We start from the raw sequence: 16,410 nt of genomic DNA, 5'->3' as shown, positions 1-16,410 counted from the left end.
TCAAACAGGCCAATGAACTCAAGCAGGTCGTAGCAATACTTCTTTGTTCTCCTCCTGCCCATTTTTCCTTGGATAGATCTGTAGAAGCTACTCTCCAATCCATCACAATGCACATTCTGCCACTCCCAATAAATACAATCACTTATTACTGGTGAAAACCAATTTTCCCATATTGCTTGAAAGCAGGATTTCTGTTCCAACAGTTCATGTATGTCAATAGAAAACTTAACTCTGTTGACATCTAAACACAAGCACTTCAGACAGCCAAGTATCACTTCACTGGACATGTTACACCATTTAAATCTATTCTCGTTGCTCAACATGAATAGTAAAATGCCTTTTTGAAGGAAGAGATTCCATTTTAAAATACATTATCAAACTCAACAATGAATATTTACCTGATTTAACTGCTTAAATAACAAGATTATAATTTTCACCGCCTTCCTGACCTGCAGTCTTCTTCTTGACCTCTCCGCCTCCATCCTACTCCGACCTATCACCCTCACCTTGACCTCTTTCCACCTATCACATTTCCAACGCCCCTCCTCCAAGTCCCTCCTCCCTACCTTTTATCTTCTCCTGCTGAACACTCTCTGCTCATTCCTGAAGAAGGGCCTGTGCCCGAAACGTCGAATCTCCTGTTCCCTGGATGCTGCCTGACCTGCTGTGCTGTTCCAGCAATAAAGTTTCAACTTTGATCTCCAGCATCTGCAGACCTCACTTTCTCCTATAATTTTCAACACCCCACAACAATAAAGCAAAATAAGGTCTTGATTACATCAACTGATACCAAATTGATTTACTGGGTGGCAATCCATCCAGCTTCCAGAGGAGAATCAGATTCATTCTGGACTAAGCTCAAGTAGTATTGGAAATGGATTGCAGTATATTGTAATATTTTGTTCTATTTGCAGTTCCTCAGATAATGAAGCAATCATGCTTGTGCTCAACAAGACGTGGACAACAACTGGGCTTGAGTTGAGAAGCAGCAAGTAACATATGAGCCACACATATGCCAAGTAATAATAATCTCCAAAGCGAATCTAATCAGCACCTCCCATAATAGACAACAGCATTCTTAACTGTAAATAACCTTATTAACATTTTTCAGATCACCATTGACCAGGAAGTCAGCTGGGCCAGCTACACAAACATTATGGTTACAAGGAGTAAGTCTGAGATGGGATAAACTGCAGTAGGTCACTCATCTTCTGAATTTGCAAAACCTCCTAATCACCAAAACTGCACAAGCCAGGAGCGGGATGGGAGACTCAACTTTTTCCTTGATTGCAGCTGCAGGAAGCTCAAAGTCATCCAAGGCAAAGCACCCCATTCGCCACCCGAAACATGAATTCCTGCCAAGACAAGTACACAGCGACTGCAATATCTACTCTCTTGCTTAGCATTTCAAGAGGTGTCATTGACAAAACCTGTCACCAAGGAATAAAAGGACAGGGAGCATTGTAATACAATCACATTCAAATATCCCAAGTCTCATATCTTCCTTTGTTGCTGCATCATCCATATTGGATAAGATGTTTGGACTTCATATCTAACAGCATTGCAAGAATTGCTTCAATATCTAGACTTTCATAGTTCATGAGAGAGCTTATAATAACCTACAGAAGGATAACTAAGTGAAACAAAAGGTGGCTTCATTAAGCACAGAGGCCAAAAGTGAATTAAAACGAAGTCAAAAATGTAATCCCATAATGGGGAATGCTTGTATGAGGTCAGATAAATTGTTGGGACAATGGAACAGAAGGTACAAGAGGCACACCTCATGACAGATCCTGGGACATAATGAATACAGAAAACAATCTAATTTCCTAAGCATGAAATTTCTTAGTTTGCAGCCCACAAGTATCAAAAATGCAAGATCATTAATTTATGCTGTTACCCAAACAGTGACTTGCATCTATCAGAGATTACCTAATGCTACAAGTGTGGTCAAATCTTATACAAAAGATCATGTACCAAAGCCCTCAGTGCCAATATGCCTAAGTCATAAAAACAACAAATTCTGGCATGAGGAATCAAATCCTACCTGCTCCTCTGCCTCAACCACAACCTCAGCTAACAATCCCAGGGAAAGGTCATCAGGCAGACCACAGTTGACGACACAGTGGCCCAATAGCATTGACATTGTACAAACAATCTAGAAACCCAGCCTAAAGTTCTGGGGACTTGGCTTTTAATTCCACCATGACACTTGATGAAATTTGACTTCAATAAAAAAACTGGAGAAAAAGCTAAGCTTAACAGCAACCATGTAACTACAATCATTATGAAAGTCCACCTGGTTTGCTAATGCCTTTTAGGGAAGGAAATCTGCCATCTTTATTTAGGCTTGCCTACATATGACTCCAAAATCACAATGTGGTTAACTCTTAATTGTACACTCTGCAATTAGGGATGCACAATAAATGCTCGCTTAGCCAATGATGTCCACATCCTGTGAAGAAATTAAACAAAATTAAAAATTGGTGCTCGCTCTAGTTTTGTCCCTTCAGCAAGGCAATTGGGTGGGGCACCGTACTGGTAAAACAGAATGGTGGCGCTTTCCTTGCTACTTTGTAAAATGGAAGTCCAAGGTTAATTGGGCTGAAACATTACACTACAATTAAATTATTTCTTCTGGCAGTCCTTTGATGGTGATCTACCAATTATACTCATTTGGTCATCCAAATATTTTGATTTTAGGACTTTCACATTTCACTGGCTAACACAAAGGTATATTGACAAGTTTTTTTAGGGAAACCTGAAAACTATTTGCTTCTGCTTACTCATCTCAAACTGACATCAATACAGGTAGCCAGTTGGTGAGAAAACTGCTCTCACTGTATTCTGTACTCATTGCAACATCCAAAAGGTCAGAAGTTTGTTTCACCCTAATGTCTAATTCCGCTGTTATCTGTCTGAATTGCACCTCTTGGCAAAGCAGAATTCGTGGGCAAAAGTTTTGATTCCACTACAACATACACTAAACTACAGGAGCAGCTAAGTAGACATAACTTACTCTTGAGCACAGATATCACGCAGTTCACTAGCTGTACTTGGATTTTCCCTGGAGCGTCGGAGGCTGAGGGGTGACCTTATAGAGGTTTACAGAATTATGAGGGGCATGGATAGGATAAATAGACAAAGTCTTTTCCCTGGGATTGGGGAGTCCAGAATTAGAGGGCATAGGTTTAGGGTGAGGGGGGAAAGATATAAAAGAGACCTAAGGGGCACCTTTTTCATGAAGAGGGTGGTACGTGCATGGAATGAGCTGCCAGAGGATGTGGCGGAGGCTGGTACAATTGCAACGTTTAAGAGGCATTTGGATGGGTATATGAATAGGAAGGGTTTGGAGGGATGTGGGCCAGGTGCTGGCAGCTGGGACTAGATTGGGATGGGATATCTGGTTGGCGTAGACGGGTTGGACCGAGGGGTCGGTTTCCATGCTGTACATCTCTATGACTCTATAACTAAAGGAAGATATATGGCACAACTTCATCCTGAAAATAAACCTATGTAAACAAAAGCAGCTTTTGGAAGCACAAATTCAACTAGCAGAAGTCTAGTTTCAATGTTTTGTATCATTTCCCCAATCCAGCTATACAGACAAGTTAACATTTCATGCATTTATACACCACTTAGTCCCAGCACATTGCAATCCCATTCACTGTTCTAAAACATCAGCAATAGGTTTAAATGCAATGACGTGGACAGGAAGAAAACGGAAATTTTGAAAACCACCTTAATCCTGTAATTTATTTATAACTTCCAGTCTCGCTCATCACAAATTGTGTGGACATGCATTTAATTTGTTTTCCAAAAGCACAGCATTTGCTTTGTTAACTTGGTTAATTCAGCTCCAAAAAGGGGGGAAACAACTAAATGTTGGGGGAGAAAAACTAAAAATACTGATGTTATGGTAAATTAGACTGCCTTGAGAAAGAAAATGCACATTTTTTAAAAGTAGTATCATCACACATTTGTATTCATGAAACCACCTACTGCAAACATTAATGTACTTGTCAGACATGCAAATAGTTCAAACAACTGTGAATTAATGAGATGATCATTATATAAGTCACCTTCATTCATGATGGCCAATGAAATTACATTTTAGTGTCAGCTTGGTATTATTCATTCTTTGAACACTGTTCAAAGTCAGAACATATAAACATTTATTGCCACCATTCATTAGTACTTTGTGTTGGATTGAGGAGACAGTAGCTTAAATGAAAAGGAGGAGAAAGTTACCCAGGAGTGCACAAGGTAGTATTTTTGGTTAAGTAACTCATATTTGGAATATATTTAATTCTACCTCATATTTGGCAATGGACCAAAAAACACCACATATAACATAATTTTACACCAAGGAGCAGAAGATCATAGGAAAAAGGCAGTTAGCAACTTCAAAGCATTAAAATTCATATTCCAGTGTATAGATTGCTGATTTGTCTAATTTGCATAAGCAAGAGTGGTCAGACAAAAAGCAACACAAAAACTGACAGTGGGAGCGGATTTAGATCTGCAAATCACTGGAATGCTCATTATTCTAAAATAGCAAAGGAGGATATACCTCCTGTTCTTTGTTGACCACATTTTCAGAATATATTGAACCTTTAGCAAATCTTAAAGTCCAAAACGAAGCCTATTTATATTCAGCGACAGTAATACAAATGAAGCTTTGAAGTGGACAGGCTGTCATTACAGAGGCCACAGGTACTCTGGATTTAAAGACCAAAGAGTTTTTGCAACCCTTGCATCAATTTTACGTGCATTAATTGCCACAGCATAGGCAGTGACTACTGGGAACACTTAGACTGTCAGCCCTACAGAGCAGAATGCTCAGTCCCATTATCTAATCCACGCCAAGCATGGACTGACAGTTCAGATGTGATTAGTCTCATTATGGGTTCAGCATTCACTGAAGACTGCATTCTGAATTCATTGATTCTGTTGGTTTGGTCCTTTACTTGTTTCGCTTACCTCACCTGGTCACAAAACAAAATTCCTTTGTAGTTCGAGAAACTTCAATAAACTAGGATTTTTTGTCACTATGCAAAGCTGATAAAATTAAATACTCTAAGTAGTGGTGATCCTTCATTAGGATTAATGCAAAATTTTCAGTTTTATAGGTTGGAAGAAAAAGAGCTCCAGTTTTTGGCATAACAAAGAGATTATATGCTCACATGAAATATCACAGCAGTGTTTTACGAACTCCCAGAGGGAGACAGAATATGTATGATAGAGTATGTACAGCAAGGAAACAGACACTTGGTCCAATTTGTCCATGCTGACCAGATATCCTAAATTAATCTAATCCCACTTTCCAATACTTGGCTCATGCCCCTTTACATCTTTCCTATGCACATACCTATCCAGATGCCTTTAAAATATTTAATCGTACCAGTCTCCACCACTTCCTCTGGCAGCTCATTTCATCACACACAGAAAACACACACACAGAAAACACACACACAGAAAACACACACACAGAAAACACAGACACAGACACACACACACACACAAAAATCTGTCCCCTTGGTCCCTTTTAAAGTTTTCCCCTCTCACCCGAAACCCTCTAGTTCTGGAGTCTCACACCCCTGGGAAAAGACCTTGTCTATTTACCCTACCCATGATTTTATAAACCTCTATAAGGCCACTCCTCAGCCTCCGATGCTCCAGGGAAAACAATCCCAGGGTATTCAGCCTCTCCCTATAGCTCAAATCCTCCAAACCTGGCAACATCCTTAAATCTTTTCTGAACCCTTTCAAGTTTCACAACATCCTTCCAATAGCACAGAGACCAGAATTGCACACAATATTCCAAAAGTGGCCTAACCAATGTTCTGTACAGCTGCAACATGACCTCCCAACTCCTGTACTCAATACTCTGACCAATAAAGGAAAGCTTACCAAATGCCTTTTTTTGCTATCTTATCTACCTGCGACTCCACTTTCAAGGAGCTATGAACCTGCACTCCAAGGTCTCTGTTCAGTAACATTGATGATGCAATAGAAAATTACAATTCAAGAGAACTGCAATGTTTCAAAAGCTGTTACATCAGGAGGAGTTGACAAACATGTCAGAACAAAATTATCCCAAACCACAAATGTCAAATTCACAATGGAGAACAGATGTGCCAAATGCCATGTTGCATAATCCCATCAAACAAATATCTTCTGTGCTGGCCTCATACAAATTCATACAAACTATGTTTTAAATATCAAAAGCTATTGAAGGTACACTGGAAATCTGATCAGAGATGCAAATCAATTTGATCTTTAGGATTAGAAAGCATTTTTCTGTCATGAAAGAAATTCAAATTGAGCAACATCAAAGTGTGGTTGTGTATGGAACACAATGAGCTATGCAGTTCAGAACAAAGTTAGAAAGGGGGGGGAGAGAAAGAGAGAGAGGGAGGGAGAGAATTACTGAGAATGGTAGCAGAAAACATTCAAGTTACTTACAATAGTGCATGTTTGCAATTTAGAACACTAATGATATGAAAGGACATAAACGTTTAACAGGATTCCAACATGTCAAATGCATCTCTATCATATATAACTGTAACCAAATGCCTTAATTATAACAAATTCACACAAACAATAGTGCAAATTTGGACTGGAAACTCAAATGAAGAAGTCAAAGTCTAACGTACCAAAGGGAACGGAAAGACTGCTGTGTGCTCGGTCTTGCTCCTGCTTCACCTGAGTGCGCCTTGCAACCCAAGGGCTTCTTGATCCATCAGATGGACTGCATGGCACCTTCAGGCAAGGCAAAGGACAGAGGGGTCTGCCTCCTGCTGAACCCCTCTTGGTGCCTGCACATGACGACCTGGCAAGTTACTGCACCCAGATCTAGAACATCTAACCGTTAAGTGTTGTATCCACTATTTGCCGTGGAAGCGTGCTTCTGCTATCCCGACCGCAGTTCACATCCCATCCCGTGTGGAAGCAAAGAGCACACTTGATGAAACATACACCGCCACAAATAGCCTTGAGACAGAATACCCCGAGATCTCATTCATTGTAGCTGTTGACTTCAAGCAGACCAACCTCAAGAATATGCTACCAAGATAGCATCAATATGTCTCCTGTCCCATGAATGCCCAAGAACCCTGGACCACTGCTCCATAACCAAAGATGCCTACTGCTCCATTCCGCTCCTGCATTTTGGTAAATCAGACCATAAGGCTGTGCTCTTTTTCCCAGGTTACAAGCAGAAACTGAGGCGTGAGCTTTGGTACAGCAAGTCATACATTTCTTTCTGAGGTAATGGATAAGCTGTTACATGACTTGGAGTCATATTCAAGAACTCAGCAGCTAACCTAAATGAATATGCCACTACTGTCACAGACTTGCAGTAAGCGTGCAAAGGACTGCATGCCAAAGGAGGTAATCTGAGTGCTCCCCATCCAGAAATCATGGATGAACCTGAAGATCCACTTCCTACTAAAGTCCAGCTCTGAAGCATTCAAGTTGTGACCCTGACCTATATAGAAAATCTAGGTACAACCTTCAGGGGAGCCAAGAGACAATATCAGACTAAATTAGAGTCCCAGACTAATCACATGATCAGACAGTGACTGCAGTAGGCTTACACGACAATCTTAAGTTAAGTTGAGTAAAATAGCTGACAACAATGTATGCCTCACCAGTGAGCTCAATGCATTCTATGCTCGTTCTGAACAGAAGGTCAGTGAAATGATATCCCGAGCCCCGATTGCCTTGGGTGGACCTGTACCCACAGTCACCAACGCAGACGTCACATCAGCATTCTTGAGTAAACCCACAGATATTGACTGGCCCAGATGGACATTTGAATGTCTGGGCAGCATGGTGGCACAGTAGTTAGCACAGCCACTACACAGCGCCAGGGACCCAGGTTCAATTCTAGCCTTGGGTGACTGTTCAAACACGGACATTTTCCATGTGTCTGCTTGGATTTGCGCTGAGTCCTCTGGTTCCCTCAGTCCAAAGATGTGCAGGTTTAGGTGGATTGGCCATACTAAATTGTCTGCAATGTCTTGGGATGTGCAAGCTAGATAGATTAGCCATAGTAAATTGAGGGGTACAAGGATAGGGTGAAGGGGATACTCAAAGTTGGTGCAACTCAAATGGCCTCTTTCAGTACTATAGGGACTCTATGATTTTGTGAATTCCTTGATCTACTGGGAAAATTGGTTCTAAATTAAAAAAGGGAAAACTTCACAGCACTGGGAATCACTGAACTGTTCCCTCAACATGCTATAGGAGTCCTTTGCAGCATCCTTCAGCACAGCATGCCTGATTCAAATTGGACCATGAAATTTTGTATGTTTGTCAGAGCCCATTTAAAATCCCATTGAATGATGACAAGGTCTTCTATTTTTCGAACGATGTTTATTGTGAATAACTATCTTTTTCATTGCAGGACTCTGAAACAGCCATGGCCAAAACAGCCAGGCTAGGTGGATTGGCTATGCTAAACTGCCGTGTCCAGGAATGTGCAGGCTTGGTGGATTGGCCATGGGAAATGCAGGGTTAAAGGGATAGGGTGGAGGTGTAGGGTGCTCTTCGAAGGGTCAGTGTGGACTCGATGGGCTGAATGGCCTGCTTCCACACTATAGGGATTCTATGATTCTGTAACACAAGACAGCCAGATATTGAATAATTTATTTTCTCCCTACCAAATGGTATGTGTACACCATTGCATAAGTTCAAACAACTTATCAATGCTTCTATATCTAGAACACTGCGTTTGCAGCAACAAAGTACAGCTGCTTCATATATGGCATGCAATGAACTGTACTCTAAATGTGACTTGACATATCTTCCAAGCAAGGGTTATACTTTTTGCCAAACATTCTTGTTTTCCGACCTTGCAGATATTTATTCCAGAGCAATTAATAAACAAAAGCTGTTGCAATATCAAAAAAAGGGGTATTTTAAATTCACTACAAACTCTTGCAGGGCTGAAGCCCTTAAATTATCGGAATGTATGTGTATAAGACAAGGCAAGCTATCAGCACTCGTGAAACTGCGATATAAGTACACAGAGAAACGGTGGGAGGCCACACGAAATTCCAAGTCAACAAGCCTATGACTTTTGTCTTAATCGTGCACAAAGCTTTTTTGTTCATGCTTGACAAACGCACTTCCAAAGAAAAGCCTTTCCCTTATAAAGTTTCACTTGATGATATACTGTACATTGCCCAGCAGAGTTTAAGTCACCATTAAATAAGGGATTTAAATTGCTGAGACTGGGCACATACCTGGGAGGTATCTTCCATTAGCCCTCTGATGTTTTCCACCACATCATTGCGCTTGTAGCGACGAAGAGCACTAATGAGTTTTGCCAGGTTGGCTTCAGGATCTCGGATCGTCCAGTGTTGTAAGGCTGCGTATGCTCGCTCGTGATCTCCTGAATACCCGTTAGAGAAAGCGGTTACTTCTCGTTCAGCTGCATTGGCAAGAAACTGATAGATGTCCTTCCACTGGCTACCAATCTGCGCTGCCACAAGTTTCAGGATGTCCACTCCTAATTCAAATAACACGAATGAGTTAGTAGCAGTTTCTAATATCACCTCAATGCGCCAACTTGACATATTTCACATCAAATGCAACTAAACCGAAATTAACAGGAAAAGTAAACTGGTTGTCAACAAGCCTCGTTACCTTCAGCTAAATATGTTGCATATGTAGAAATCCATCAGCTTAATGAATTTGAAAGGCAAATATCCAACAGGTAGCTCTAATTTATTTAATATTAAGCGTGCTGTCTTTACAGAGGAGTATTTCCTAGAAAGCTAAATTGAGGCTTACCTTTCGTCAACCTGCAAACATTTAGCATTGGGTACAACTAAAATTTGACTTAAACCATCCATTTTTCATGGCATAGAAAAAAAACCCATCAGCTTTGACAAAACTATTCCAGGATTATATAGAATAAAGTGGGATGAATTTGAGTTGGTACAAACAGAGTGAACTAGTGAAAAAAACCACTCACTGCCTTTGTGCCATGTTAACTACCACCATCCACCTCATATCATTCAACAAATAGTAATTCAATTGGTTGAAAATTTAATGCAACCAATCAAGTATGCGGTCTCATACCCAGCAAAACAAGACTCAGTTTTTCTCTCAGCTGTATAACAATGATTTACCTTTAATATGGTGGAACGACATGTAGTATCCAGAGTTTGCGGTGTAACACTGCAGATTGCTTTCCAGCAGACCCATTATCAGCTGACTAATTTACATTCTAGAAGAAACTTCGGAATAATAATGCACTGTTTTGTGACTGATTTCCCTCCCAGGTATTAAACAGCAGGCTGAATAGTCCAGAACTGCAAATGTTACCTTTGTTTTCTTCACAAATGCATTCTGTCATTTATTCCTTGATCTTGTACACATATGAGATACAACCAAATTGGTTGAACTTTACCCTCCTATTAAACTAGCCTTTATTCACCAAGGTTTCATGCTCTGACATTCCAGAAACCATTTTGTTTCTCCAACTCCTTTCCTCCTTTACACGTTTTTGTAAACCTTACCTCATCTCTAATTGGGTCCAAATGCATTTATTTTTGACTACGCTTCAGAGAACAGCATTGGCATGATTTTTCAAGCTTAAGGCTCAACAGAAATGCAAGCTGTTAAAATAGTACAGCATATTTAATGCTGAGAAGCAGATTAAAATAATCATATTTAGGAATGATTCATGCTGAGATTGCATTAGATTTATTAGTCATTGACTGAAAGGACAGTATTAGTGACCAATCTCTCCTTTGATGGAAATGGACTTTAACTTTGAAAAAAGATGTTTAATTCTCGAAAGCAGACCCATAGAACCTGATGTAGTGTTCTAGTTAACGTCACAAATGGTCAATGGGGGAGTTAAGAAATAGGTTGGGACTAAAGCATAAATCTTTGGGAGGCACCAGATATATTGGTGTTTACATATTTTTACATGCATCTGTCTCAATGTTAAGACATATTGGCTAAGCAACCTCACCTAGGGACATACAAACAGGAATAGGCCATTCAGCTCAGCAAACCTGCATGGGACTCTTGATCGTGGCTGAACATTTCCTCAAAGCCAATTTCTCACACCACCTCCATATCTCTTACTGCAATTAGTGGCCAGAAACTTATTTTAATCTTAAATCGACTGACTGATTGAGCTTGCAAAGACCTCAAGGGTAGATAATTCTATAAAACTTACCAGCCTCTGAATGAAGGAATTCCTCTTCATCCTAATCTGAACTGGCCTTTTATCCTGAGATTATGTCCCTTGGTTCTTGTGCCACTAGGCAGGAGAAAGATTGTATCTACATCCTCTCTAACACTTACTGTAAGTATTTTATGAGTTTCAATTGGATCACTTGAAATGTGATCATTAACACTGATGTAGTTAGGCTCCTTCTTGGGTTCCCATTCCTGACCAATTTAGTTTGAACCTTCAAGAGCATTAACAAATCTCCCTGCAAGGATCCTCCTCCCAAGCCTGCCTGGGTGTAAACAATGCACCTTTTACAGGTCCCACCTCCTCCTGAACTAATCCCAATGCCTCAGAATTCTGATATCTTCCTCTTAACCCAGTTTTTCAGCTTGGTGTTCACCTACACAATTCTCCTGTTTCTGTGCTCATCAGCATGTAGGACTGGGAGTAATCTTAAAATTACTGTTTTTGAAGGTTGGCAAATTACTGCTTTTCAATCAATTCCTGCCTCTCTGAAATCTGCATTCAGGACCTATTTCCCTTCCTACCCAAGACATTGATACCAACATATACCTTAACCCCTTGCTGTTCGCCGTCCCAAGGAAGGAGTTCATACAACACTTCTGTGATAGCCTTAACTCTGGCATCACAAAGATAACACACCATCATGGTATACACCTCAAACAAAAACTAACAAACTTAAAAGATCCAGTACAACCCATGGACAAAACCAACGTCATCAACAAAATTCCATGCAAGGACTGCCACAAACACTATTTAGGACAAACAGGAAGGTAGTCACCAGGATACACGAACACCAGCTAGCCACAAAAAGACACGACCCTCTCTCCCTCGTAGCCCTACACACGAATGAAAAAAAACACCATTTCGACTGGGACAACACATCTATCTGAGACAGGCTAAGCAAAGACATGCCAGAGAATTCCTAGAGGCCTGGCACTCCAACCACAACGCCATAAACAAACACCTAGATCTAGATACCATCTTTCAGCCCCTCATGAAACGAACAGGAAATGACATCACCACAAACCCCAGGAACCCGATCCAGGACAAACATAAGTAGAAAGCAGGAGACAACAGCTTCGCTTCACTTGGAGGTCGCCACTGATGATGTTACCTAGCCAAGTAATGAAACGTCTGGATATCAAACCTACAGCTCAGCGAGCAAACCTACACCCTGGTATACACCTGTAGAAATCCCTCTCTGTTCCCCCAACTAAAGACTGTCCAATCACTGCTGGTCTCTCTTTATCCACTGATACTGAGTTGAGTCACCCATAGTTCAATTGACTTGGCTGTGACTATGTTTCTCTAAGGAACCATCAGCATCTCCAGTTTCCAAACAGTAAGTGGATTTGAAGGGGATAGTCTCATGGAACACCTGCAACTTGGAATGCCTGGAAGGTGGCCCATTCCTTGGTCTGTCCGTGTGACAATGTGGAGTGACCACCTCCATCAAATGTACTATCCATCTCGCCTGTCATGCAAATGACTCCAGATGCCACTCAAGTTCCAATACCTGGAGCTCATGTTTATGCAGATGGTGACATTTCCTGCAGATACATCCAACTTGGACACAACCATGGCTCAAATCTCCCACAAATTATGCATTCCACTCAGCTGAACTGCCCTGCATATTTTAATTGCTTCAATGATGTATATAAGTCTAACAGATTGCTGGTTACCACCAACCATCTTATTTTACCAAGCAGGTAGGAGTCAAATAATGAAGTAGGAAACTGTGGGGAAAAAAGGAGAATAAAATGCACCTCCTTTCCACCTTTCACTTAACTCACCGAGCATATTCTGAATTCAATATCTACTGCATTTCCAAGGTGCAAGGATACCACTGTATTTCTTCTCTTTGGAACTACAATGCAAGACCCAGACTGTGCAAGAACCTGTTTATCTAATTAGCTAGGAGAAAGTGAGGACTGCAGATGCTAGAGATCAGAGCTGAAAACGTGTTGCTGGAAAAGCGCAGCAGGTCAGGCAGCATCCAAGGAGCAGGAGAATCGACGTTTCGGGCATCAACTATTCTCCAGTAGGGCTTGCTTACTCCATCTCAGACTGAAAGAAACTTATATTACTTTCTTACCCTACTTTATAACTCTTAGCACAGTATAAACTAGTTGAATACAAGGTATGGACCACACTTTTAGCAAGATAGTGACCTTTAATTCACCAAACTTACTCTGCTTATATGACCACCCACATACATTAATGAAGAGAGAATTTATATTTACTCCTAAACATGTTATCAGAGATGCCTTATCACAAATCAGATATTTAAACCTAAATGATTTTTAAATTTGTTTACCATTTTTCTACATATTATCATTAACTTGTATGCACTACGATCAGCTGCAAGCTGAGGTTGTTGCTGGGAGACACAGACAACGTCGTCCAATTAAACCTTTCTTTTCATTCGTCAGCCATCCAATCACACCAGTTGCAGTAAATTTTGTTAGTCAGCCAGCAGAAAATCTGTCTGCTTTGAATTTCAAAAGATAGCATCATGTTATTCAAGCTGAGAGGCAGCCAGGTTCTTGTTGCCATGCAACACAAGAAGAAAATTATTTACACGCCACATCACAGAAGAGGAGCTTCACAGAAATGGAGTAAACTTGGTTTCAATTACAGTCAAATCCCCATTCCATCTGAATAATTTGGTGGTGTTTTTAACTATTATATTCTCCTGAACAAAACAGGATGTTATCTGTTACAGGAAAGGCAAATAAATGGAGAAACAAGCAAGTGCAAAAATTGATACAAAAAGGCACTACCACAAAAGAATTGTGAAGCTTTGACACAAATAAATATTGTTTAGCATGACTGACTGAACTGGTCCGCACCCTTAACAACTTCTCTTTCCAATCCTCCCACTTCCTCCAAACCAAAGGAGTAGCCATGGGCCCCGCATGGGCCCCAGCTATGCCTGCCTCTTCGTAGGATATGTGGAACAGTCCATCTTCCGCAGCTACACTGGCACCACCCCCCACCTTTTCCTCCGCTACATGATGACTGTATCGGCGCTGCCTCGTGCTCCCACGAGGAGGTTGAACAGTTCCATCCACTTTACCAACACCTTCCACCCCGACCTCAAATTCACCTGGACCGTCTCAGACTCCTCCCTCCCCGTCCTAGACCTTTCCATTTCTATCGCGGGTGACCGAATCGACACGGACATTTACTATAAATCGACCGACTCCCACAGCTACCTGGACTACACCTCCTCCCACCCTGCCCCCTGTAAAAAAGCCATCCCATATTCCCAATTCCTTCGTCTCCGCCGCATCTGCATCCAGGAGGACCAGTTCCAAAACCGTACAACCCAGATGGTCTCCTTCTTCAAGGACTGCAATTTCCCGCCAGACGCAGTCGACGATGCCCTCCACCGCATCTCTTCCACTTCCCGCTCCTCCACCCTTGAGCCCCGCCCCTTCAACCGGCACCAGGACAGAACCCCACTGGTCCTCACCTACCATCCCACCAACCTCCATGTACAACGTATCATCCGCTGTCATTTCCGCCACCTTCAAACAGACCCCACCACCATATATTTCCCTCCCCTCCCCTATCAGCGTTCCGAAAAGACCACTCCCTCCGTGACTCCCTCGTCAGGTCCACACCCCTCACCAACCCAACCTCCACTCCCGGCACCTTCCCCTGCAACCGCAAGAAATGCAAAACTTGCGCCCACACCTCCCCCCTCACTTCCCTCTAAGGGATCCTTCCATATTCACCACAAATTCACCTGCACCTCCACAGACATCATCTATTGCGTCCGCTGCACCCGATGTGGCCTCCTCTATATTGGGGAGACAGGCCACCTACTTGCGGAACGTTTCAGAGAACACCTCTGGGACACCGGACCAACCAACCCAACCATCCCGTAGCCCAACACTTTAACTCCCCCTCCCACTCCACCAAGGACATGCAGGTCCTTGGACTCCTCCATCGCCAGACCATGGCAACACGACGGTTGGAGGAAGAGCGCCTCATCTTCTGCCTGGGAACTCTCCAATCACAAGGGATGAACTCAGATTTCTCTAGTTTCCTCATTTCCCCTCCCCTTGTCTCAGTCAAATCCCTCAAACTCAGCACCGCCTTCCTAACCCGCAATCTTCTTCCTGACCTCTCCGCCCCCACCCCACTCCGGCCTATCACGCTCACCTTGACCTCCCTCCACCTATCGCATTTCCAATGCCCCTCCCCCAAGTCCCTCCTCCCTACCTTTTATCTTAGCCTGCTGGACACACTTTCCTCATTCCTGAAGAAGGGCTTATGCCGAAACGTCGATTCTCCTATTCCTTGGATGCTGCCTATTCCTTGGATGCTGCTGCGCTTTTCCGGCAAGACATTTTCAGCACAAATAAATATTACCAACGTTTTGGTATAATTACTGAACAACTGTTTGCAACAAACTTGGAGATATACAACTTGCTTATGTTTAGAAGATTCGAAACATAAAAGTTAAATTATACGATGTCAAATATCATGAATCACAAGGTAATTTTAATACAAGTTTAAAAGACAGGTGAAGCCCAAATTAGTTAATTGAGATAATAACCACAACTAATGACAAATATTTTGCACTAATTAAGACACTGCAGCAGTACCATATAACAATGTACTCCTCCTGTCCTCTACAGAGATTTTAACAGCTTCTATTTACCTATCTAGACTACTTTCCAGGAGGGATTTTTTTTTCTGTGGTGGTACTTCTCGTCAGTTGAAGAAATTTGTTTTAATTTTAGTCACATCCCTTTAGATTGAAAATAACTTCATACCGTTTCAACTGTCAAGTTTTGCAGTTAAAAAAAAGTAGAAATAATTTGTCGCACATAAAAGAATGAGATTCAATCAATCAGTGCAAATTCCATTTCAAGTAGGAGAAAGTGAGAACTGCAGATCAGAGCTGAAAAATGTGTTGCTGGAAAAGCGCAGCAGGTCAGGCAGCATCCAAGGAGCAAGAGAATCGACGCTTCAGGCATAAGCCCTTCTTCAGAAATGAGGAGGGTATGCCAAGCAGGCTAAGATAAAAGGTAGGGAGGAGGGACTTGGGGGAGGGGCATTGGGAATGCGATAGGTGGAAGGTGGTTAAGGTGAGGGTGACAGGCCGGAGAGGGGGTGGGGGCGGAGAGGTCGGGAAGAAGATTGCAGGTCAAGAAGGCGGTGCTGAG

General features: G+C 41.9%; 1 protein-coding gene across 1 annotated transcript in view; it reads right to left on the bottom strand.

Annotated features, from left to right (window-relative positions):
* Positions 1–9,200: 9,200 nt before the first annotated feature.
* tnfrsf21 (tumor necrosis factor receptor superfamily, member 21) overlaps positions 9,201–16,410 on the bottom strand; it is a 39,282-nt gene continuing 32,072 nt past the window's right edge. The window contains exon 4 of the mRNA XM_043683193.1: positions 9,201–9,520. Coding sequence (XP_043539128.1) covers positions 9,216–9,520 — 305 coding nt within the window. The 3' untranslated portion in view covers positions 9,201–9,215. The remainder of the gene's footprint in view (positions 9,521–16,410) is intronic.

The sequence above is a fragment of the Chiloscyllium plagiosum genome, chromosome 3 (genome assembly GCF_004010195.1).
Source record: "Chiloscyllium plagiosum isolate BGI_BamShark_2017 chromosome 3, ASM401019v2, whole genome shotgun sequence".
Classification (NCBI taxonomy): domain Eukaryota; kingdom Metazoa; phylum Chordata; class Chondrichthyes; order Orectolobiformes; family Hemiscylliidae; genus Chiloscyllium; species Chiloscyllium plagiosum.
This window is presented reverse-complemented; position numbering and strand designations above follow the sequence as displayed.